Source organism: Citrus sinensis, chromosome 7, assembly GCF_022201045.2.
Source record: "Citrus sinensis cultivar Valencia sweet orange chromosome 7, DVS_A1.0, whole genome shotgun sequence".
In the NCBI taxonomy this organism is placed as follows: domain Eukaryota; kingdom Viridiplantae; phylum Streptophyta; class Magnoliopsida; order Sapindales; family Rutaceae; genus Citrus; species Citrus sinensis.
In genome coordinates this window covers 23,888,007-23,915,110 of record NC_068562.1, presented here as the reverse complement: position 1 = coordinate 23,915,110, position 27,104 = coordinate 23,888,007, and the positions used below count along the sequence as shown (strand labels likewise).

Below are 27,104 nucleotides of genomic sequence, written 5' to 3'. Positions count from 1 at the left end.
AAATTAAACAATGGCTTACCAAATCCATTATTTGTATCCACAAGTCAGATAAGACAGTACAACAAAATACAGCTGCAGAGTCCACATTTTGCCGTCCATGCTTTTGCCTCAGGATTCTGTATTCCCAGGAAAGCTAGGATGAGTAGCAAAACCTGTTCTGCATATTAACGAAAATGACATAAGAATCAGACATTGGTGTGCTGATGTGCTTTTCATTGGAAAGATAAAGAATAGAGTCCTCGTAGGAGCAGCAACCTATTCAATAATAGTCGGTTCAATAGTCGGTTCAGTAAAAGTTTGCCCAGCTTTCAGCAACAGTCGGAGAAGTGGGGAATGCTGGCTGAACTGCTTTCGCTGCTAAGGCTAGACCACTACGGAATGATTCTGATGCATCATCTCCTGTTAACTCACGTGTGTACATATATAGCAAGTCACGTTTATATATTATTGGTTGTGATATGTGTTGATGCCGAAATCCAGATGAGTTGATCGAATCTCAGATCCCTGCATCAGCATTAAATTTGTTTGGTGGGAAGCCACTAATTAGTTAGCACAATGAGCAGATTTTCTATGAGCAGATGTTCCATGAGAAGACAATCCATGAGAAGATAATCCATGAGCAAACGATCCATAAGCAGATAACCCATGAGCAGACAATCCATGAGCAGATGATCCATGAGCAGACGATCCATGAGCAGAGAACTCATGAGTAGACAATCCATCAGCAGACAACCCATGAGCAGAATCTCCATGAGCAGACAACCCATGAGCAGACAACCCATGAGCAGAAAATCCATGAGCAGACAACCCATGAGCAGACAATCCATGAGTAGACGATCCATGAGCAGATAACCTGTGAGCCTGTGAGCACAACCAACAGTCAGGAGGTGTCAGAAGTTTTTCCGGCGAGAACCCTTCGACGCTCAAGTCAGCGATTTGGGTCTTACTTAGAAAAACCCATACCACAATTCATGTGGCTTAATTATGATTGCTTTAAACAAAAAAGCTTTTAAGTAAATTTAAAGGAAAATAATTGAGAATAATTAATCTTAAAGAAATCATAAGCGAAAAAGAAATTTTCCAGTGGTAGAGGGAGAAAAAGGTCCAATGGGTTCAGTTGCCCAGAGAGAGGGAGAGAGAGCTCCAAGAATCCCCCCTTTTTCCTTCCCATTCCTAGGGTTTTTATAGGAAACTATAACGGTTTTTATCCTCTCCCCTAGAATTCTCAAGAAAACTACTAATTTTCAGCCCACTAAGAATATGGTCCCTAATATTTTGGAGAAAATGTTTTGACTGAATCGTGCTTCCTGATAACTTTCTAGTCGAGGTGACCAATAACATCCTGGTCGAGGAAATGTGCTCAAGGTCACCACATATTATTATGGTCGAGGTGACCAATAACATCCTGGTTGAGGTGATGTGCTCGAGATCACCATATATTATTCTGGTCGAGGTGACCAATAACATCCTAGTCGAGTTGATCGGCTTGAGGTGACCAATAACATCCTGGTCGAGGTGATGTGCTCGAGATCACCACATATTATTTTGGTCGAGGTGACCAGTAACATCCTAGTCGAGGTGATCGGCTCGAGGTGACCAATAACATTCTGGTCGAGGTGATGTGCTCGAGATCACCACATATTATTCTGGCCGAGGTGACCAATAACATCCTGGTCGAGGTGATGTGCTCGACCATTTGCTCACTTTTACTTTGAGGAGAGCACGATAATGTATGAGCAAACACCTTTATCTTAGTCACCTTATTTCATTCCCTAAACAATATATTTCCTAGTTAGATAGAATTTCCTTTCCTTATGAACTAGGGTAATTCTTATGTACATATAAATATTGATCAATAAGAGTGCAGACCAATGGCTGCAGTTTTGCATCGTAAAATCCTTCATGGTATCAGAGCGTGATGGAAGACCGAACTCAAAAAAAAACAAAAGATAAAGAGGCTGGCGGAAGTGGATTGGGCAAGACAATGATGTCTCCTTACTTCCTCTCGGTCAGTGATAATCCTAGAACTATCATCACTCAATTGCAACTTCGAGAAACCAACTATGATGAGTGGGCAAGGGCTATGCGAACTGCATTGCGCACCAAGAAGAAATTCAGTTTTGTTGATGGAACCGTGAAACAACCTGTTGATGACTCGGCTGATTTGGAGGACTGGTGGATGGTGAATTCAATGTTGGTCTCCTGGATATAGAATACAATCGAATTGAACCTGCGATCTACTGTGACTTATACAGAAGTTGCTAAGTTGCTGTGGGATGATATCAAGGAAAGGTTCTCTGTTGGGAATGGACCACGTGTGCAGCAACTCAAATCTGAGTTGGCGAATTGCAAGCAGTGAGGTATGACTATTTTGAATTATTATGTGAAACTCAAGAAGTTGTGGGAAGAATTGAGTAACTAGGAGCAATCGCCTGCTTGTCTATGCGGTAATTGTACGTGTAATCTAGGTGGGAAATAGGATAAGAAACGAGATGAAGAAAAGTTACATCAATTCTTGATGGGTCTTGATGAAACCGTGTACGGTGGTGTGCGGTCTCATATTCTAAGCACCGAGCCGCTACCAAAGTTGAACCGTGCCTATGCCATTTTCATTCAGGAGGAGCAGGTTCAGTCAATGAAACGTGCTAAAAAAGAACGGAGTGAACCTGTAGCATTTGCCGTTCAAGTCGCGCAAGGATCACATGACAATCGGGATAAGTTTTTTGTACTTTGTACCTATTGCAACAAGACTGGACATGAAGCATCTTCCTGTTTCCAGTTTATTGGGTATCCCGAATGGTGGGGTGAACGGCCGAAAGCCACTAGGAATGCAGGTCGTGGTCGCGGCAATTCACAACAGAATGGTGGAAACAATAGGCGTGGTCGTGGAGGTCCTGCTCAGGCCAACACTGCTCAAGTCGCGAAAGGGTATAACAATCCGTCTGGAGAACTCCCAGAATCAGCCGTAAGCGGTCTCATCAGTGAGCAGTGGAACACATTGCTTAATCTTTTGGATAGTAAAAAAGATAGCACCTCATGGATCAGTGGTAAGCTTAATTCAATGGAGTGAATTCTTGATACTGGGGCCTCACATCACATGACAGAAAATAGAAAAATCTTACGCGACATTGTATCTGTTATTCCCTGTTTTATTCGCCTGCCTGATGGAAACGCGACAATAGCAAATACAGAAGGAATAATTGTGCTTGCTAGCCTCATGTGACTAAATAATGTTTTATTTGTGCCAAGTTTAACTTGCAATTTAATTTCTGTATCGCAACTGATTTGAGATGCCAATTGTTTTATTCAATTTTCTGATCAATTATGTGTGATACAGGATCACATTACGAGGATGCTGATTGGAGCGGGTGAGCAGCGAGAGGGACTCTATTATTTCTGGGACATTGGTTCGGCCGCCGCTCTGTCTAGTGTTGCCAACCGAGCTTGTGATTTATAGCATCGAAGGTTGGGGCATCATTCTTCTAAAGTTGTTCAGCTGCTCCCTTTCATTGAGTCGACTTCTTTTCTGTCTAGTTTTCAGAATTGTGATGTATGTTTTCGAGCAAAACAATGTCGTGACAAATTTTTTTTAAGTAATAATAAAGCTTCAGATATTTTTGAATTGATTCATTCTGACTTGTGGGGATCTTATCGCACAGCTAGTTCTTGTAGTGCTCATTTTTTTCTTGACTATTGTTGATGATTTTTCTCGCGGTGTTTGGACATATCTGCTAGTCGCGAAGAATGAGGTTAGGTGTGTATTACGCAATTTTTTTAGTATGATCTCTAGACAATTCTATAAACTCATTAAAATCATACAGATAGACAATGGGACATAATTTATGCATTAATCTCATTTCTTTGCTGAGCATGGCATTCATCATCAGACATCTTGTGTGGGAACTTCTCAACAGAATAGTTGAGTCGAACGCAATGATCGACACATTCTCAATGTTGCTCGCGCTCTGCGCTTTCAGGCTTTCTTACCAATTGAATTCTGGGGTGAATGTGTCTTAATTGCTTGTTACTTGATCAATCGAACACCTTCTGTTCTTCTTGAACAGACTCCTTATGAACGACTATTTGGCAAGGCACCATCTTATGCAAATATTCGGTTATTTGGTTGCCTCGCATATGCCTATAATCGTGATCATCGCGGTGATAAATTCACTAGTTGAAGTCTTTACTTCCCGGGATGTAACGTTCGTTGAGCATGAATTTCCCTACAAGGCTCTAACTGAACCAACTGCTACTGCCACGTCTGCTTCTCAGCATGATGAACCGATTTTAGCTGAGGATTTATCACATGACTTAAGTGCTCCTGTTGTCTCACCAGATTCGATTCATGTTGCTTCACATGATACAGGCGATGTTCATGAGACCATTAATACTTCATCACTTGTACCCGTTTCTCCTACTCTTGATGAGCATGCTTCTGATGACAGGGGGGCATTGAGGCTGTTGAGACATCATTGCAACAACAACCGGCGTTGGGGCGCTATCTTAAACAGCGGCAACAATCAATTAATTTAAAAGATTATGTCTTGCATATTGTTCAGCTTTTGAGTCCCTCTTCGCGGCCTTCTTCATGCTCACACGCTTAATCACTTCCTGCAAGTAGTCCTTATCCCATACTTGATTATGTGAATTGTAATAATTTTTCTGCTCGACATTGTGCTTTTATAGCAGCGATTACTGCAGAAGTTGAGCCTGCCTCTTTTGCTAAAGCTGTGAGAGATCTTAGATAGCGTGAGGCCATGAAGTCTGAATTGCAGGCACTAGAAAATAATCACACATGGACTGTTGTGTCTCTACCACCTGGAAAGCGTACCATAAGCTGTAAGTGGGTGTACCGGATTAAGTACAATGCCGACGGTACAATTGAAAGATACAAAGCTCGCTTGGTGATCCTTGGGAACAAGCAAGTTGAAGGAATTGATTACACAGAGACATTTGCTCTTGTCGCAAAATTTGTTACAGTTCGAACTTTTCTGGCTGTTGCTGCAGCTAGGAATTGGGAGCTTCATCATATGGATGTTCACAATGCTTTCTTACACGGCGAGCTCAATGAAGAAGTTTACATGCGCTTACTGCCTGGTTTCACCTCAAACAAATCTAGAATGGTTTGTCGTCTAAAAAAGTCATTATATGGATTAAAGCAAGCTCCACGTTGCTGGTTTGCAAAGTTGGCAGCGGCTTTGCTCAATCGAGCTCGGATTATTCTCTCTTTACCTTGCATCGGAATAGCATACATCTACTTGTGCTTGTGTATGTTGACGATATAATTATTTCGAGAAACAACAATGAAGCTATTCGGGTATTCAAGATGCATTTGAGTGATTGTTTTTATATGAAAGATTTGGGTCCATTGAAATATGTTTTGGGTATTGAAGTTACAAGAAATCCGACAGGAATCTTCCTGTCTCAGCGGAAGTATGTGTTAGATATTATCTCTGAGGCTGGATTACTTGGTGCAAAACCAGCTCCATTTCCCTTGGAACCAAATCATCAGCTAGCTTTGGCCGAAGGCCCTTATTTTTCTGATCCTGTAAAATATCGACGACTTGTAGGCATATTAATTTATCTTTCCGCTACAAGGCCAGAGTTGTCTTATTCGGTTCATTTGCTTTCTCAATTTATGCAGCAGCCGCGGGAGCAATATTGGGAAGCAGCTTTGCGGGTAGTTCGCTATCTGAAAGGTAACCTTGGTCAAGGTGTGTTTTTAAGCTCAGATTGTGATTTGCAACTTTATGGGTGGTGTGATTCTGATTGGGCAAGCTACCCCTTATCTCGACGTTCTTTATCTGGGTGGTTTGTCATGCTTGGATCCTCTCTTATATCCTGGAAATTTAAGAAACAACACACCGTTGCGCAATCCTCTACTGAGGCCGAGTATCGTGCCATGGCAACAGTTACATGTGAGCTCAAGTTGCTCAAAGGGTTGTTGATGTCTGTCGGAGTTGATCATTCACGGCCCATGCACCTGTATTGTGACAGCCAGGCTGCTCTTCATCTAGCTGCCAACCCCGTGTTTCATGAACAGACCAAGCACATCGAAGTTGACTGTCATTTTGTCCGAGACGAAACTCAACGAAGAAACATACGACCTGTCTATGTGTCTACTAATATTCAGCTAGCTGATATCTTCACAAAGGCACTTGGCAGCAAAGAGTTCGAGTTCCTTCTTCGCAAGTTGGGCATTCGTGATCTCCATGCTCCAACTTGAGGGGGGTGTTAACTCACTTGTGTATATATATATATATAGCAAGTCACGTGCACATATTATTGGTTGTGATATGTTTCCTAGTTAGATAGGATTTCCTTTCCTTGTGAACTAGGGTAATTCTTATGTACATATAAATATTGATCAATAAGAGTGCAGACCAATGGCTGCAATTTTGCATCATAAAATCCTTCATCTCTAGGGATGGCAAAAATCCCCACGGGGACGGGTACCCTCGGGGATTTTCTCCATTCAGAGAGGGTATGGAGATAATTTCATACCCAATTTCTTATTCGGGGAAGAGATGAGGAAAACTTTTTATCCAATTTTTTTTTCGGAGAGGGGACGGGGATGAGGTGGAATCCCCATCCCCTACCCATTTCCCTATTTTAATTTTTAATTTTATTTTAATTTGAAAATATTTAGCACATTAAAAAAACGGGTAAATTCTATTAGCCCAAAAATTTTGTTTTAATTTCAATATTCATTAAATGTTTTAAACTTAAATCTATTTATTTATTTATTTTTAGATGTTATAATTGCCCACAGTGAATCATAATGTTAATATCTAATTTAATCTAATCTAATCTAATTTAATCTAATATTTGCTCTTGATTTGCTCCGATTTAACTATTGTGATGTAAAGGGAATAGTCCACAGTTATAAAGTGCCCACGCCACCATTGAAAAAGTTAATTTTGAATCTAAATTCAATTTTATTTGTAACAATTTTGTATTAGACTATTAATTTATTCACAATAGTTTGTAAAAAAATTTTGTATCCCTTACATGCTGCGTTACTTACTAATTTAATGTATATGCCTTTTGTAATGGATATTAATGTAAGATATATTTCAAACTTTACTTTTATTTGAATTTTGTGTTTTAATATGATTAATTCAAAATCGAAAACAAAAAATGTATTAGTTATTCGGGAATCGGGGACCTTTGGGGATCCCCTGTTGTTATTCAGGGAGGGGATAAGGATTCTCTCAAGTAATTCTGACGGGGACGGGGAGGGGACGGGTACGGGGAGATTGGTTCCCTCCCCTCCCCTCCCCATTGCCATCCCTATTCATCTCCCTACTTGGTGCAACCAGTAATTCTGTAAGCTTTTAAAACTATGTTTGGATCCGGCACTATCCTCTTGCCTTTTATTCTTATGAAAAAGACTCATCGTTTGGACAGCTTCTTCTCTGTATCTCCGGCTGGTTGCATAAAAGTGCTCTTGAGACTAGAAATATTCGTTTTTTGAGTTAACAATTGAAGCCAGTCACACACAACGTATCTCATGCTGCTTTGACACTGCACATTCACCACTGCTGTGCCCTAAATAAAACCTCAATTTCCGAAGGATGTATTGTTCATTTATCAACTGTTCATCAGGGAAGATTTTACTCATCAATAACATCATGATTAATGTGATATCTTCAACATCCTTGTGGCCAAAAAATGTAACTTCAGTTAAATCCAACTCTTTCTATGCTTTTTTTTTTTAAAAAAAAAAAAACTCTTTCTATGCTATTATTTTATGAATAAACGCCTTCTCATGAAGATAATCAATGGCTTTTGCCTAACTTTATACATTTTGAAAAAGCTAAGGATGGTGAAATAATGAAGGATCATTTCATAGTTAATGCTTACAAGACAAGCCTTGGTAAGGTAGTTGAGAATTGTAAACTTGAAATGATACAAAAACTGAGAGCATCATGATCAAAATTTCCGCTTATGCAGATTCTAAGTACCAATTAAGTTTTCTACAAAATATCACCTCTGTTCATATTTTACACATCAACATTAGATGTGAATTACTCAAGAACCAAGTCATGCTTGATGAAAATTTTTACTCGCGGAGGAAAAACCTGTAAAATGATTAATATACCTTAATATTTTAATTGCACCTGAGAATCCATATTTGCTAATAGAAAAGAAACTAAATTCAACAACTCACATTCCTTGGTTCTGACTAAGACTTTCATTAAAGAACTTAACTAGAGAAAAATCCCTGAAAACTTAACACCATCTCAATCAATTAAGTATCAACCAACTAATTTTCTTTGAAGAAAATAAGGTTAAAGTGACCGTTTATTTTTTCAATCCGAAATTAAAATTTTAAAAGTTAAAAAGGGGTGTTGCATATTCTTCACCAGATAACATATCTGATAGAGAATTTGATTCAATGTATCTGAATAAAATTACAAAAAATGAGTAAAAATAAAAACAAAGGAAGCAAGAGAATAAAATACCTGGGATTTAAATGTAACTGCAGCCAATTGATTCTGAAAACTGGTTCTCATATATAGCTGCATGTAATAAGTGTTGCAACCATAAAGATGAACAAATTAAATATCTTCTTGGATTACAAATAAGTACTAGAAAGTTAAATTAGATTAAGTTAAAAAGGAACTGGGAAGAGAAGGAAATACCAGTGGAAGTGGGTCAACCGTAATAACCACCAATTTTGATGCTAGGAATGTGAGAGACCAGTGACCAATCCTGTCCTGTGTACTTTTTGTAACGTTCAACTAAAATAGGACACTCCACAATGCTCAATTCCTCCAGCGTTGTGCTCCGAAGAAGTTGTTCTGGCACTGACTTCAGTTCCATACAACGCTCAAACTCCAATTTCTTTAGTTGAGGCATGATTGTAATGCTGTCACCTTTTCCTAAATCCCATTCTTCCCAATGACATATATTATAAAATAGGACTTGTTTTAATTTGGGGAAGGCAATAACCGAGGAAGATGTGCCGATGCCATGAAGATGATCTCCACTTCCCACTCCCAAAAATTCATCACCCACTCTTTTCACATTCCAATTACCTCTTATTTCGCGTATTTCAAGGGATGCCAATTTTCCCAAAGGAGGCATAGTATCACAGAGATAGAATTGGTAGAGTACTAACTTCTTCAGCTTGTTCAATGTTACTATCCAACTGGGCCACCCACTAATGCCTATGTAGTGATATTCTATCCTTAATGACTCAATGTTTGGAGGTGGTTGCAAGGCTTCAATAATTGCTTTATCGTTTACATCACCAATTCTTTGACCACCATCAAAACTTAATACCAAATCAAGGAGATTCTTCTTTTTCTCAAGCTCTGCAGATTTAGCCTCATCAGCATCTCTCACATTTCCCAACCCTTGAATCTTAAGAGATCCTCTGAGGTGTTTCAGCTGTCTCAGATCCTCCAATTTAGACCCTCCACTTCTACTCACAATAAACTTACTTAAATTCCTCAGATTCACTAACTTCCCAAATCCTTGTGGTAATCTTCTGAAACTTCTGCAATCTAAAACTTCTAACGTTTGCACGTTAAATAACTCACAGCATGTTTCAGGCAGTTCTTCTATATCTAGCCAAACCAATTTAAGGAATCTCAAATGAATCAGTTTTTTTATCTCCTTTGGAATTTCAACAATTATTCTGAAATAATGTTTCTCTCCACTTATTCCAGTTATTTTTAATGTCCTTAAACATGTGAGTTGATCAAATAAGACAGGCAGGACCGGTGAAATTAAGTCTTTATTTGTGGAATGAATTAAAAAGCTCCGTAACTTCTTGGCACTAAATATGGAATCAGGAAATGAGTCGTAGCCAAGCTTTAACATCGAATGGCGAACTTTCTCCACAGAATTGTTTATCAATGACAATGGATGATCACCATTGGCTTCTATTGACAAACATTCATTTTTAGTGAGATATTGTGCAAAATCATGCACTATATCATGCATCTTGCAGCGTACAACGAGACCCTCAGTATGCTCTCTCTCAAACTCTTGGAAGAAAGATCTTGCGGCTAAATAGTCAAAATACTCCTCAACAATCATCTCCAACTCTTTATTTTCCTTTGGCCTAATATAACCTTGAGCTAACCACAATTTAATCAATTCATCTTTTTCTATATTGTAGTCTTTCGGAAAGATTGCACAATACGAGAAAGACCATTTTATTACGGATGGCATGTCGTTATAACTCAATAGGAGTGGGGGCAAAAGACCTCTTTCAAACTCTTCTAGTTGCCCTATCTCACTATCTAAAATACTTTGCCACTCTCTTGAGCTTCTTTTAAACCGCAAGAGACTCCCGATGGTTTTGGCAGCAAGTGGCAAGCCTTTGCACTTGCCTACAATTTTTCTGCCAATTTCAATTTATTGTTCACACTCAGAACGAGGTCTACCAAAAAAAGCTAATTGTTCAAATAACGACCAGCAAGCTTGTTCAGACAATTCTCTAATTAAGATAACGTCATTTGACTGCATCATTTGAGCAACTGTCATCTTACGAGTGGTAACAAGAATCTTACTTCCACGGAGCCCATTTTTTAGACAACGCTGAAATGTTTCCCATTTATTGTAATCTTCTGTCCATACATCATCTAAAACAAGAAGGAATTTTTTTCTTGCAATAGATGCATATATACGTTCTAGAAGCAAATTGAGCTCCCCTAAACTTGGAGTACTACCTTCTAAAGCTTCAACGATCGCTTTTGCAATCCTAAATTCATCAAAAGGGTCTGAGACACACACCCATATCCTTTTCTCAAAATGATTAATCACATCGTTATCATTGTAAGCAAATTGAGCAAGCGTAGTCTTGCCAATACCGCCCATCCCTACTAGAGAGATGACCTGGACGGCATTTTGTTGTTCACTACTCTCACATAATAACTTGCTTTTTAGAGTATTCTTTTCCTCATCCCGACCTCGCACTTCAGACACATCAATTAAGGAAGTACTTGGGATGCGCTCAGATTTCTCCTCGTTACTTCTAATGACACTCAAACTAAACATATCTTTTTGTCGGGCAATCCCATCTAAATTTTCATTCATGTCTTTTATCTTCTTAGCAATATCACGACGCAGGAAGATTTGTTTGAAACCAGAGCAAGAGGCAAGAGGAAAGAAGGAACATACTGGCGTCTTAGGAGCAAGAGCATTCGCATCAACACCCTCGATTAGCAATTTGAGTCTTGTAGTGTTCCACTCATCCAAGACATCCTCCATGTCGTAGGATGCATCTTTGAGCTCATCCAGCCAGAGTCTAACACTTTCCTCCTTCACTTGTCTTCGCTCAGCATCAACCAGTACGGCTTGAATGGCTCGAAAGTTACGTTTAAGCTTTTCCACTTTTTTTCCAACACCCGTCACTAGTCTCACTTGTTGTTTGGCCTCATCAAGAGCCGTTGAAATCAGCTACTCCAAGACAAAGGAAACCATCGCGTCAACCATTTTGAAAGTTGGCGAATTTAAGATGGAAAATGTATGTGCGTTTTTTGTTGTGGTTGTGACTTTTGAAAATGCTACCAAGTGCCAACCTTCCAATTCCTCTTATACTACTAATTAGGGTTGGCAATGGGACCGAATGGTATCAAATTTATCAATTTCAGTCTCGTTTTGTATATATAAGTGGGATAAAGTCTCATTTCTGTTCTTATATTTTTTTTGAAATAAAAATATATCTCAATCTCGTCCCAAAAGAAATGGGATTCTGTTGGATCCCATCCCACTTGTAAAAATTCTCATTCTTAGTTGGCAATGAGACAGAATGGGATGGAATTTGTCAATCTCACTCTCATCCCGTATATGTAAGTGGGATAAAAAAAATATCTCACTCCCGTCCCTAAATTTTTTTATGAGATAAAAATATGTTTCAATCCTATCCCAAATAGATCACATCCCATCAAAAAAAATTGTCATCCCTACTATTAATTATGGATTAACGAATATTTCACGTAATACGCAAAGTGTAATAAAAACCACAAGCTTTAAAACGAAGTTAAGAATTTTAAGTTTCATATTTTAAACAAAGTTAAGAATTTTAAGTTTCGTATTCCAACATCAAATTGAGATACCAAACGTTGTTGTTAATCAATTCGCTTGTGCTAGCTTTGTTAAATTTCTTTGGACTCGAAATCCCCATCAGCTCTTGCTTTTCCTTTTCTGTTGGACAACGTACGTTTTAGAATCATTGCTTTTCTTTTTCATTATGATATTTAATAATTATTGTAATTCGGCTTGATCTTTCATTTGAAACTTATTGGCGAAAATTAATTTATTCATTCCCATTTGTCGGAATATAATTAATCATATCCGTTGTTGTTAGATGTCTCTTGAGCTAGCTCTCGTGGTTGTTTTATATTAATGAATGTACGGGAAAAATTATCTATAAAATTATCAAACTTATTTGCTTTGGATTTCTAGTAAATTATGGGTGGTTTCCGTAGAAACTTATACCAACAATATTTATATAGAAATCAATTATTATAAATGTTCCTTGGAAATTACAAAAAATAATACATTCACATGTTCTATACTGTATTCATTCGATGCCTTCTTCATCTCTAGGCAAGAAATTTCTATAATTACATTTTCATTCATTATGGGAAGAGTGGAATCAATCATTATGTGTTAATGTGAGATTATGGTTTTCTGCTCGTCCACGACCATGATCTCTCCTCAACTAACTCGCTCTGCGACCAGGATCTCTCCTCATAAGACTTCCTCTCTGTAGACTCCTGCGTACACACAAACTGGTCAGAGCACGCTGGGTGTTTTCCCAGCATAAACCCTCTGACGCTCAAGTCAGAAATGTAGGTTTGTCTTTCTGAGAAACACGGACACTAATCTTATGGCTATTTTATGATCTCTCAATAGAAAACTCTTTTCCTAGGCTCTAATCTCAAAAAGTCTAACCCATTTACCTTCGTTGATTACCCTTTTATAGCCTTCCTTTGAATCCGGCCCTTCCTACGATCCACGTCCATCACCTCCCTCCACTCTCGGAAGTGGGTGCTTTACTATCGTAATTGATTTCTGGATAGGAGTGTACGTCTTGCCAACCACCATGGACTGGGTCTACCCACTTCAACCTCTAGCAGGAATAGCCTTATGCTCCTAGTAGGAGGCCGGTGTTGTGCAAATTTTAATGTACTCGCAAGCGCACGAATCTATTGTAGTATAAACTAATGGTGACGAGTGTCGATCCCACGAGGAGGTGGATTTTAATTATGTGTATAGAATTAATTTTGTAAATGGGTTGTTGGATTTATAGTGGAAATGATTTGGAATATGCTAAGACTTAAATTAAAATGGCGAGAATAAATTCTAAAATTGGAATTGCAATTGCGAGAATAGATTGAAGATAATTCTATTGAAATGACGTACTTGGGTATTCGGATCCGCATCAACATGCATCATGGGCTAAATATTCCTTATTAATGCCAATTAAATCATGAGGGGGGAATCCACACCTCATGAACCACGCTCTAATCAATATGGTGCTAAGGGCTTATCGTGCCAAATAATAATAACCTTGTACCAGAGGGCCGGTGAAACCAAGGCGGTACTAGACAAGATTAGTATTATTTGTCGACGAAAAGTCAAAACATCCACAAAAACTAGAGGGGAAGAGAAAATAAATTTACCAAATAAAGCCCATGACACATGTTGAGACTTCACCTTCAACCCAAGCTTGAAAGAAAATTAGCCACTCATAATTGAACTAGGGGCAAAATCGAAATTTATTAAAATACGAAGAAAATACAAGATGGAGAGGGAATTACAGAAAATGGATCCCAAAAATGGATTCAGAGATATCAAATTAGGGGGGGGAGACCCCCTTTTTATAGATACATGGAGTAAATCATGGCCATCGGATTAAAAACAGTTTGGACGCTCAGGATTGCGCCACGTCATCAGTCAACAGTCCACGGTTTGACCACGCGGATGAACAGTAACACGGTTTGACCCGACTTTGAACAGTAACGCGGTTTGACCCGGATGAACAGTAACGCGGTTTGACCCGGATGAACAGTAACGCGGTTTGACCCGGATGAACAGTAACGCGGTTTGGTTGAAAATAATCCTGTGTGATGCATGCACCGTACGCGAGATTTTTCGTCCACTGATATGCTGCCACGTCACCATCAACAGTACATAAGAATTTTAGTCCAACAGGATCGTGACACCTCATCAGTCAATGCCACATCATCGGTCAATGCCACGTCATCATCCGTCTATGTGAACAGTGTCGTGAACAGTAACGTATACAGTACCGTACACGTGAATAGTACCGTACATGTGAATAGTGCCATTTTTCCTTTTATGCTCCTCCTAAGGTTTTCGACCGTTCTGAGTTCAAAAGTGATGTCCGTTTTGCCGTCTGATCTCTCCTTTATTGTGAAATGACTATAATGCCCCTAAAATACATAAAATACTTAATTAAAATAAAACACATGTAATTAAATCACAAGAAGGTTAAATATATAAAAGTAAGGGTTGTTAGTAAGACTTAAAATGTAAAATGACGGTTTTCTCCTTTATAAATATGCATTTTCTAACACTCAACACACCCCCCAACCAGCTTATTGCTAGTCCCTAGCAAATAAAGCGAAAACAAAATTCAAATTCAAAATAATTTTTTGTTTGTTTTAATAGAAACACTCGTATTTATTCCATCAGATTAATGATAGCAATCAAATAAAAGTATAAGCATTATCTCCAGTCTAAAGCAACATCACACCCACATCAACCATCCACATGAATTAGCCCAGTAGACTTTGTTTTAGCTACTCTCAAGAATGACATGTCAAACCCCAAAATCTCACTGGAAGTAGTGACACTCTCACAAATAAATTAATCCCAATAAAAATAGTCACTCCAATGAATGGTAATTGAGAGAGAAAATAATAAAGAAGTGATATCACATACTCTCACCAAGATGAAATAAATATGCCCTCAGCTTAGAAATAATACGATCTCAAGTCAAATAAAATGTTAGTCAACCCACTTTATTTATCTTTTTTTTTTTTTAATTATGCATCACTACATCTTTTTAGCCCATATAACTAGCTTCTACTTCAAACTATAATTCCCTAAAATCAAGAAGGACTTTTATTAGGACGAAACGTAGGCTAGGGACATGGCTAACAAAGAAGGAAAATAAGGAAAACAAAGTGTATGTTTGAGAAAAATGCAGAGAATTTTTTTTTTTTTTTTGGAAGTTGCAAGGTGGATTTCACCTATTTTTATTCTTTTGAAACAACAACTTTTGTTTTTGTTTTTGTTTTTGTTTTTTTTATTTGGCATAACTTCACTGAACAAAATAATTATTTACATTTTCTCAAACATAAATAGGTGATGGAACTTATAAGATATCGGGTAATACTCCAAATCGGAGTGGGTCAAGATGATAAGTTGACAAAGAAAAGGTTTTTTTTTTAATTTATTTTTTTTATTTTTTAAAAGCTCAAAAGGGTTAACTATGGATATTAAATAAAAGGGATGGCTTGAAAGGCTCAAACGGATCAAAGATGGCCTCTCCATCGTCTTTTAGGGCTCTAAATAATCTTCCATATCTACTAGTTAGATGGGCCTCCAAATGTAGCAAAACACTCTTTTTTCTTTTTCTTTTTTTCTCTTTTTTTTTATTTTACAATTTTTTTTTTAAGGGTTAACTCAAAAGTAATTTAGAGATCGTGTATAAAATAATAAACTGCTAAGCTGTATAAAGAGTGGGCAAAAGGGTTATTCTCCAAGAAAAATAATAGGTTCAAAAACTCACTTGGTACTTATTATGACATGTTCATTCCTTCAAGCAACTCACATTTGTCTCCGACATCAACATGTAAAGTAGCAAACATAGCGTAACATCACTTAAGACCAAAGATAATACAAATACTAAAATTTGAAATTAATCATGTCATCCAATGTTAAAACAAATCACACATTTTTTTTTTTTAAACATCATTCTACCCCCCAACCTATTCTAAACATGAAAGGAAAATATGATTTTTTAAACATCATTCTACCCCCCAACCTATTCTAAACATGAAAGGAAAATATGCATGCAGAAATGTGAAAATGATGTATAAAAACTAATTAGAAAAGTTACACGTAAAATGATAGAAAACGAAAATGATTTTTTTTTTTTTAAAAGAAGATGCGTTTCTAGAGGAACTACACTCCATATTCAGCCATCTTCGACTCAAAAGTTGGAAAATGTATATTTATAGAGGAGAAATTAAAGAAGAAAAATAAACATAAACACATAATAAAGAAAAAGAAAATGTCTGAATTGTTTTTTTTTTTTTTGAATTTTTTTTTTCAAACAATGAAGATGCGTTTCTAGAGTAACTACACTCCATATTCAGCCATCTTCAACACAAAAAGTTAGCAACAGTTAGTTTCTACAACAAAAAATTAGTAAAAACTTAACCAAAATTCCACAATTGTCGACTATTCCCTCCCCCCAACTAGAACGAAACATTGTCCTCAATGTTTGAAATGAAAGAAGTAGAGTTTAGAAGACATCACCTGGGTGGTGCAACACAGAAGAAAATATTTACAGGCGGAGAGTTAAATCTAATTTGTACTTCTTACTGCGGCTACTGTTACCATCATTATTTGGACGCTCCAACACAAAGGTCCAGGGGTCTGGCTCCGGTCGATAAGCTTGTAACATATCAAGTAGCTCATTAGCAGTGTGAGCACAAATAAAGAGTTTTTTCGCATTAGAGGGAATGAAATAGTTTTTTATTGCATGGTTAAGAAATGCGATAAAGCCATCATAAAAGTTATTGACATTTAACAAACCGATGGGTTTCTGGTGAATGTGTAGATGGGCCCAAGATGCTAGTGTCATAAGTGCCTCTAGTGTTGCAAGATCTCCTGGAAGGAAAATAAAAGCATCAGCATAATTAAGCATTTCAGTTATTCTTTCTTGCATACCTGAGACGACTAACTCTTCTCCAGTTGATGAGTCAGACGAACTGCCTAATGGTTTTAGGACTCTTGGGATGATGCCTAACACTTGACTTCCTCTGATAAAAGCTGCTTCTGAGACCATTTTTGATAACCCTCGATTACCTCCTCCATACACCAAGTGTAATTTTCTCGCTGCTATGCTTTGACCAAGATCTATGGCTGCCTCAACGAACTCTTTATGTTTGCCATAGGTAAATCCAGAAAGCACACAAATGTTCTTGAATTGTCTATTGGGAGTAGCTGCCATTGTGATACTTCTCGAAAACAATTTGTGAGTGCTTGACAAAAAAGAAATCACATTTAAGAGTCTCGGTGATAGTGGGTCATGGTTGTGTATGAGGTAATATGTTAGTGTCAAATAACGCGTAAAGCACGTGGCTCGCAAGTCAAAAAGAAAACAGTAAAAAGGAAGAAGCAAACAGTAATAAAATTATTAAAGACAATAATGCAAACAATAAGACAATAGTGAAATAAAATAACAATAAAGTAAAAGGATATTTACAGGTAGTTGCGACTGTGGCTCACATCTTCCTCTGGTTTTACGTCCAGAAACGGCTTGAACCCCCTCTATGGGTCGAGGATAGGCTTCCTATCCAGTTTTCTTATAAACTGGCAAACAGGGTCGTTTATAGTCAGATTCCCGAGACTATATCGTGCATGCTCTTTCTGGAATAATGGCCATAACTGGAGAATCGCTCCTTGCACATATCCACTGGAATGCGTTTCAAGAGACAAAAGGATATCATCCAATGACTCCTTATTCAAGCCATCCCTAATGAATTGAATCTTATCTTCCCTGTTATCAGACACCATTCCTAAAGAACATGGGTTTCTATTGCAACTCATTCTGGCACACTTATGACAAGCAACAGAAATTCTTCGAGCTCGTCGTTTTCTTGCATAATTTCCTTTACCACAACCAGGCATGAATGCAATAAATTTTGGAGGTAACTCACCTGCCGATCGTACTTTAGCCTCGATTAACCAACGGATGTCAGCAGGTATGTTATTCTTCATGAGTAATCGCATGCATTCGGACCGAGCTTTATAGATCGTAAGGAGGGCATTCTGAGGAAGTGAAGGGAATCGCTTGTGAAGCTTCGCTAGAATCTCGTTTCTGTCCATACTTTCGCCTCAGAATGTCAGTTATTGTGGGAAACTGAAGTAACCGACTTGATTGTCACGGAGTACCGTTATCCGCCACTTCACCGGGGTAACAAACTAAAGCACACAAACAGAAAAACAAATCAAAACACACAAAGAAAATTAAAATCGTCCTCTTATTGAATTTACCTCAAGCTCCAACTGGATGTCGTAAACACTTCTCTCAATGTCTCTGAGTTGGCGTTCTAAACCCTCAACATAAGCTACTAACTCTGGTGGTTGTAGAGCCCAAATGCGTTGTGTTTTACAAAATTGAATCTGCTTTTTGGGATGAGTTTTGACACGTTGAAGTGGTTTAAGAATGTTCAGGAGGAACGGTCTAAGTATGGTACTCATGATTAACAATGATAAGAAAAAAAAAACTTAATGGTAAAACAAACACACTTATGCAAAAATAATTTCAATTAGCAAAAGAATAATAAAAAGAAAGAAAGAAAAATCAAATCAACAAAAAGAAAAAATCAATTCAAATCTGGTGGGTCACTCAAATTTATTTTGGTGTCTTCTCCATGTGGTTGGTATTCTAGATATGGCTTTAATCTTTGACCATTAACTTTAAACGTGACACCGTTCTTTGGGTCCTTAATTTCAATTGCCCAATGTGGAAAAACAGTATGAACAATAAAGGGACCAGACCAACGAGAGCGTAACTTACCTGGGAATAGGTGCAAGCGAGAATTGAACAAAAGCACTTTCTGACCTGGAGTGAACGATTTTCTCATAATTTGCTTATCATGGAAGACTTTCATTCGTTGCTTGTAAATCTTGGCATTTTCGTATGCGTCATTGCGAATTTCTTCAAGTTCTGCCAGTTGTAATCTTCTTTCTGAGCTGGCTTGCCGCATGTCAAAGTTGAATTTCTTGATTGCCCAATATGCACGATGTTCGAGTTCCACAGGTAGGTGGCAAGCTTTTCCATACACTAGCCTGTAGGGTGACATCCCAATCGGGGTCTTGAAAGCCGTTCTATATGCCCATAATGCATCATCAAGTCTTAATGACCAATCTTTTCTGTCTGGCCTCACCGTCTTTTCTAATATGTGCTTTATTTCTCGATTGGATATCTCAACTTGGCCACTGGTTTGCGGATGATACGGGGTTGCCACTTTGTGTGTGATTGAATACTTTGTCAAAAGTGCTTTGAATGCTTTGTTACAAAAGTGGGCACCACCATCACTGATTATTGCTCGAGGGAATCCAAAGCGTGAGACAATGTTGTTTTTCAAAAATCCTATCACCACCTTGTGATCATTGGTTCTACATGGAATTGCTTCTACCCATTTTGAGACGTAGTCAACACCAACCAATATGTATTGATGGCCAAAAGAAGGGGGAAAGGGTCCCATGAAGTCGATACCCCATACGTCAAAAATCTCAACCACTAAAATTGGATTTAGTGGCATCATGTTTCTTCGTGTAATGCTCCCCATTCGTTGACACCTATCACATGAAGAACAGAAAGTGTAAGCATCTCGAAATATAGTTGGCCAATAGAAACCACATTGTAAAACTTTTGTAGCTGTTTTCTTAGCACTGAAATGGCCTCCACACGCTTGTTCATGGCAGAATGAAAGAATATTCTGAATTTCATTTTCAGGGACACATCGTCTAACAATTTGGTCTGCACAATACTTGAACAAATATGGGTCATCCCAAAAGAAATTCTTTATTTCTGCAAAGAATTTAGCCTTATCTCGCTTGGTCCAATGCTCTGGAAGTTTACCTGTAACAAGATAATTAACTATATCAGCATACCAAGGTAATACTTCCACATTCATTAATTGTTCATCTGGAAATGACTCATTCAATGGTAATGATTCTGTAATTGTGTCAAAATAGAGACGAGAGAGGTGGTCCGCCACAACATTCTCTGTGCCTTTCTTATCTTTGAATTCCAAGTCAAATTCCTGCAAAAGTAATACCCAACGAATTAGTCTAGCTTTTGCATCTTTCTTTGTGAGAAGATATTTAAGAGCAGCATGATCTGTGAATATAATTATTTTACAACCAATGAGATAAGATCGAAATTTTTCCAATGCAAACACTACTGCTAGCATTTCTTTTTCAGTAGTTGAATAGTTCAACTGTGCATCATTCAATGTCATACTAGCATAGTAAATAACATGAGGAATTCGATCAACTCTTTGTCCTAAAACTGCTCCTACTGCATAATCAGATGCATCACACATAAGCTCAAATGGTAAGCTCCAGTTTGGGGCCTGAATGATGGGTGATGATGTCAACAATTGTTTTAATTTTTCAAACGCCATGAGACATGAATCATTAAAGATAAAAGGTACATCCTTAGCAAGTAAATTGCATAAGGGTCTAGAAACTTTGCTAAAATCTTTAATGAAACGTCTATAGAAACCAGCATGCCCAAGGAAAGATCTTACTTCTCTGACTGTTTTGGGTGAAGGAAGATTAGAAATGAGATCCACCTTGGCTTTGTCCACCTCAATACCTTTGCTCGAAATGATGTGACCGAGGACAATACCTTGTTTTACCATAAAATGGCACTTCTCCCAATTTAAGACCAAATTCTTCTCGATACATCTCTGCAGAACTAGCGTTAGATGATGTAAACATTGATCAAACGAGTCACCAAAGACAGAAAAGTCATCCATAAAGACTTCAAGGAATCGTTCAACCATATCAGAAAAAATGCTTAACATGTATCGTTGAAATGTAGCAGGTGCATTACATAATCCAAATGGCATTCTCCTATATGCAAATGTGCCAAAAGGGCAAGTGAAAGTAGTTTTCTCTTGATCTTTTGGTGCTATGGGAATCTGATTATATCCTGAGTAACCATCTAGAAAGCAATAAAATTCGTGGCCTGCTAATCTATCAAGCATTTGATCGATAAATGGTAAAGGAAAATGATCTTTACGTGTGACAGAATTCAATTTTCTATAATCAATGCATACACGCCATCCTGTAGTTACTCTAGTTGGTATCAATTCATTATCGGCATTCGTAACTACTGTGACTCCTGACTTTTTGGGGACAACTTGTACAGGACTGACCCATGAACTATCAGAAATGGGGTAAATGATACCTGCATCTAATAGCTTAAGGACTTCAGTTCTAACCACTTCTTTCATATTAGGATTTAACCGACGTTGCATTTCCCTAGTAGATTTAGCATTTTCATCAAGGTGAATGTAATGCATGCAGTCTACTGGATTTATACCTTTGATGTCTGCTATGGTCCATCCTAATGCTCCTTTGTGCTCTTTTAAAACATCCAACAACTTACCTTTTTGTTCATCATTGAGGGATGATGAGATGATTACCGGCAGAGAACTTTCTTCTCCCAAAAATGCATATTCCAAAGTGTTGGGTAATGGTTTGAGCTCGAGTTTCGGTGGTGATTCTGATGATGGGATGAGTTTCTTCTCTGATGGTGCTAGTTGTTCAACTCTTGACTTCCATTTATTAGTGTCCATGGATGGTGTTGAGTCAAGTAGGGCGTTGACCTCATCGACTGATCTGTCAATATCAAAATCCAAACCAAAGTGAGTTAAACATGTTTGTAAAGGATCATCACTAAGGTTTGAAAGAAAAGTATTATCAACTATTGTTTCTATTAAATCCACATCAACAATTCCATCATCTGCACTGTGAGGTTGTTTGACAATGTTGAAAATGTTTAGCTCCATAGTCATGTTGCCGAAGGACAATTGCATATTTTCGGTCCTACATTGAATATGAGCATCTGCAGTTGCCAAGAAAGGTCGGCCTAGAATAATGGGGATGTGCTTCCTTGAGTCCTGTATTGGTTGAGTGTCAATTACAATGAAATCAACAGGAAAATAAAACTTGTCTACCTGGATAAGCACGTCCTCCACAATACCACGAGGTATTTTCGTGGACCGATCTGCAAGCTGTAACACCACTGGAGTTGGGTGTAATTCTCCCAGTCCAAGTTTCACGAAAACAGAGTAAGGCAACAAATTTACACTAGCTCCTAAATCCAACAAAGCATTCTCAATTGTGTGGTTCCCTATACTACATGAGATAGTGGGGGAGCCAGGGTCTTTGCATTTTAAAGGAATTTTATGTTGGAGTATAGAACTAACGTTTTCTGTTAAAAATGCCTTCTTTTGAACATGCATATTTCTCTTTTTAGTACAAAGGTCTTTAAGAAACTTGGCATAAGATGGAACTTGTTTAATAGCATCAAGCAAAGGGATATTAACACTTACCTGTTTGAAGATTTCGAGAATCTCACCTGTGGATTTTCCCTTCTTTCCTTTCGCTAACCTTTGAGGAAATGGAGCTTTCGGAACGTATTCTCGTGGGTTGGTTTCTTCTTTCTCCTCCGGTGATGAGTCATCAACATTCACAGGTACAATTTGATTTTCTTTTGTCACCGGCATCTCTACTTTGTTGTCGACTTCCTTTCCTTTTCGCAAGGTCATTACTGCTTTGACCTCTCCATGCTGCTGTGGTGAACTGGTACTTGCTTCATGTACTCCTTTAGGGTTAGGCACTGGTTGACTTGGAAACTTACCTTTTTCAACGGTCATTGCCAAGGTCTGAACTGAAGAAGCAAGTTGTCCCACCATCTTCTCGAGGCTTGAAACTGATTGGGCTTGTGAATTGAAGCCTGCTCTCAACTCATTTCGTAGTCCATCAATGGTGCGATTCTGTTGCTCAATCGTGGAGTGAGTAACATTCTTGAAATTTTGGAATGCATCCTCCCATGGTCTGGGTTGAGAGTAGTTCTGGTTCTGATTGTATGGTCTGAATGGGGGCTGAGAGGCTTGAGGAACTTGAGGAATTTGTTGCATTGGTGGAGCTGGAGCTGCTGGTCCATTCTGTTGGAATCCTTGAGACCATGAAAAATTGGGGTGGTCTCTCCATCCAGGGTTATATGTGTTGGAGTATGGGTTGTAATTTGATGGCTTTCTCATTACACCTATGGCATTGGCTTGATCTGAGTATGAGTCATGGTCATGTGGTTCTGTTGATTTAGCAGTCGATAACGATGCTATTTGTCGAGCAAGACCTTCAACCATCTCCTTGACTTCTTTGATTCCCGAAGTTGACTCGCCAATTTGAACCTCATTTACTCCCTTAATTCGTCTAGTATTCCTGAGTGATCGACTCCGTTGTTGGGAATTATCCGCTTGTCGCTGGAAGAATTCCCAAATCTCTGATGCACTTTTTGACATTAGCTCTCCTCCACTTGTTGCCATTAGCCATTCTTGCACATTCGGCAATAATCCCTCCAAAAAGTATTGGCATTGGTGCCATTTCTCGTACCCATGATGTGGACACTTCAAGAGTAGCCAATTGAATCGCTCCCATGTTTCGAAAAATTGCTCGTCATCTTTCTGGGTAAACTCCGAGATTTCCCTGCGAATAGCATTGGTTTTATGCACTGGGAAATATTTATTTAAAAATTTTGTAACCATTTGTTCCCATGATGCAATGCTATTAGCAGGCAATGTATTAAGCCATGAACGAGCTCTATCTTTTAAAGAAAATGGGAATAGTCTAAGTTTAACATCATCATCTGAAAAATTCTCATATTTGAATGTTTGACAAATGGCATGAAAATCATTCAAATGATTATATGGATCCTCATTTTCTAGGCCATAAAATGTAGGGAGACAATTTAACACACTAGGTTTTAATTCAAAACTCCTAGCAGCTACATTTGGGTATCTTATGCATGACGTGCTCAAATTAGCTAAGGGACTAAAATAGTCCTTAAATGGCCTCTCCTGTGGTGCTTGTAAATCCATTTTATTTTTAACGTGTTTGTGTGTGCGAAGTGTTTTTTCTAATTCAAGGTCTATAGGTTCAAGATTAGGTAATAATGACCTACGACCATGCATGCAAAATAAATAAAATAAAAATAAAGATGCAAACAAAACAAAAAATAAAGATGGGAACAAAACAAATAAAAATAAAGAAGAGGGAGAAATTACGATACTAACCTTATTGCGCTATTACAACCTTTCTATAAAAATACACAAAAATAAATACGTGAAAGAAATTAACTAAAAATTAAATTAATAAGATAAACAAAAAAAAATTACAAAGAAAAATAAATGGAAAATTAAATTACAAAATTTTAAAGAAGAGAAAAAGAAAAGAAATACTAACCTTTAAATGTAGATTCACTTTTTTTTTCTTTTTTTTTAATAATAAAAAAAATACAAGAAAACAAATAAAAGAAATTATTCACAAAAATTAATTCTATGAATTAAAATTACTTACCTCCCCGGCAACGGCGCCAAAAACTTGTTGTGCAAATTTTAATGTACTCGCAAGCGCACGAATCTATTGTAGTATAAACTAATGGTGACGAGTGTCGATCCCACGAGGAGGTGGATTTTAATTATGTGTATAGAATTAATTTTGTAAATGGGTTGTTGGATTTATAGTGGAAATGATTTGGAATATGCTAAGACTTAAATTAAAATGGCGAGAATAAATTCTAAAATTGGAATTGCAATTGCGAGAATAGATTGAAGATAATTCTATTGAAATGACGTACTTGGGTATTCGGATCCGCATCAACATGCATCATGGGCTAAATATTCCTTATTAATGCCAATTAAATCATGAGGGGGGAATCCACACCTCATGAACCACGCTCTAATCAATATGGTGCTAAGGGCTTATCGTGCCAAATAATAATAACCTTGTACCAGAGGGCCGGTGAAACCAAGGCGGTACTAGACAAGATTAGTATTATTTGTCGACGAAAAGTCAAAACATCCACAAAAACTAGAGGGGAAGAGAAAATAAATTTACCAAATAAAGCCCATGACACATGTTGAGACTTCACCTTCAACCCAAGCTTGAAAGAAAATTAGCCACTCATAATTGAACTAGGGGCAAAATCGAAATTTATTAAAATACGAAGAAAATACAAGATGGAGAGGGAATTACAGAAAATGGATCCCAAAAATGGATTCAGAGATATCAAATTAGGGGGGGGAGGCCCCCTTTTTATAGATACATGGAGTAAATCATGGCCATCGGATTAAAAACAGTTTGGACGCTCAGGATTGCGCCACGTCATCAGTCAACAGTCCACGGTTTGACCACGCGGATGAACAGTAACACGGTTTGACCCGACTTTGAACAGTAACGCGGTTTGACCCGGATGAACAGTAACGCGGTTTGACCCGGATGAACAGTAACGCGGTTTGGTTGAAAATAATCCTGTGTGATGCATGCACCGTACGCGAGATTTTTCGTCCACTGATATGCTGCCACATCACCATCAACAGTACATAAGAATTTTAGTCCAACAGGATCGTGACACCTCATCAGTCAATGCCACATCATCGGTCAATGCCACGTCATCATCCGTCTATGTGAACAGTGTCGTGAACAGTAACGTATACAGTACCGTACACGTGAATAGTACCGTACATGTGAATAGTGCCATTTTTCCTTTTATGCTCCTCCTAAGGTTTTCGACCGTTCTGAGTTCAAAAGTGATGTCCGTTTTGCCGTCTGATCTCTCCTTTATTGTGAAATGACTATAATGCCCCTAAAATACATAAAATACTTAATTAAAATAAAACACATGTAATTAAATCACAAGAAGGTTAAATATATAAAAGTAAGGGTTGTTAGTAAGACTTAAAATGTAAAATGACGGTTTTCTCCTTTATAAATATGCATTTTCTAACACTCAACAGCCGGCTCCCGCTGTGGTCCTGAGAAGGGTGTATTCGTGAACGAGCAGAATATTCCTGCTTGTGGAAACCTGTTACCAGACTTCTGCAGAAGATTCTTGTTCGTGGAAACCTGCTACCAGACATCTGCTCATCTGATCCATTATAAGAAGGCTGGCTCACCGTCCAAGGCATGAATGGTCTTGTCGTAGTATATCCCCCAAACACCGGTCCCCCAGTTTCTAATGTTGGGTGACGTAGTGGACCAACAGTGGAAACTCAACAGTTCTGGCTTGTGCAGGATAGGAAACGAATTTGAAGAGTCGTATCGCATTTAATTGCAGGCGAGGTGATGTGGCAGAGATCTATCCCTCCATTTGAATTTCAAACCGATGGTTATGAAACCCTTGGAATTCATGTCGTTAAATGCTGACAGCCCAAAAGTTTGTTCCTCATTAGGGAACCCAAAACCCCAAAAGGGAAACTCGTCTCTTAGCCTTCTTCTTCCTCTCCGCTGACTGAGTTATTTCTCTCCCTCGGCGAAAAAGCTACATTCCTTATTTCTATTCGGTTGGGCCACAACTCCAGGTACTATTTCTATTTCTTCGGTCTTGGATAGTTATAGAAAATTTCTTTTTTCTCTGTTTTGCTCGGGTAGTGTTTGGTGGTATTGCTCTAGTCATAGTTTAGGGAATGTCAAAAGGCAAAGAAAAGGTAATTGAGATTGATGACAACGAGTTAGACTTCTTGCTTAGTCTGCTCGCCGATCCTGCCTTTGACCCTGGGATCCCTTTAGAACTGATTAGATTTAGTGTTGGGACTAGTGCTAGGAGGATGTCTCCCCAAATAACCTCCTCAACTAGTAATAACGGCGATAAAGGATATTTTGGTTTGGAAGATACTCTGAGTGAGGACTCAGGTAAAGATTCTGGTGAAATGTCCTCACCAGGAATATCGCGACCAGACAGGAAGAGCAAAGTATGAGGTAGGGCCCTATCGGAGCATTACGTTATTGACTTCATTACCTGCACGACCACATAAAAGACCTCGTCGACCTCCGAACTAGGTATGATATTCCTGATGGTATACCCCTTAGAATTCCAAGAAAAAAAGATACTCCCAGTTGGCCTCCCAGGGGATACGTTACTCTTTTTCTGGAAAGTTTTAAGTTTGGGATGAGGCTCCCCCTGTAACCATATTTTGCCCGAATGCTTAGTGGGTTAAATTTAGCTCCTGGTCAACTTAACCCTAACGGGTGGAGGGTACTTTCTGGTCTATTCATATTGTGGGATAGGTGCT

At 38.3% G+C, this 27,104-nt stretch overlaps 1 protein-coding gene and 1 non-coding gene across 4 annotated transcripts; one reads left to right on the top strand and one right to left on the bottom strand.

Annotated features, from left to right (window-relative positions):
• Positions 1-17: 17 nt before the first annotated feature.
• Positions 18-11,577, bottom strand: LOC102617118 (putative disease resistance protein At3g14460). 3 transcript variants are annotated; one of them, XM_025102172.2, is made up of 3 exons: positions 8,649-11,577; positions 8,469-8,525; positions 18-157 (listed from the first exon to the last, which is right to left on the bottom strand). In XM_025102172.2, exon 1 carries the CDS (start codon positions 10,186-10,188, stop codon positions 8,662-8,664), a length of 1,527 nt encoding a protein of 508 aa, XP_024957940.1. In that variant the 5' UTR covers positions 10,189-11,577; the 3' UTR covers positions 18-157; positions 8,469-8,525; positions 8,649-8,661. The 3 variants fall into 3 exon arrangements, with proteins under 3 accessions (XP_024957940.1, XP_052300567.1, XP_024957928.1); XM_052444607.1 differs by having other exon boundaries at positions 18-152; XM_025102160.2 differs by lacking the exon at positions 18-157 and adding an exon at positions 7,304-7,597 and having other exon boundaries at positions 8,649-11,576.
• Positions 11,578-23,424: 11,847 nt separating this feature from the next.
• LOC127898968 (small nucleolar RNA R71) lies at positions 23,425-23,528 on the top strand. Its single transcript, XR_008050736.1, has one exon. It is a non-coding gene; the product is annotated as a small nucleolar RNA R71 (small nucleolar RNA).
• The last annotated feature ends 3,576 nt before the right edge of the window (positions 23,529-27,104 follow it).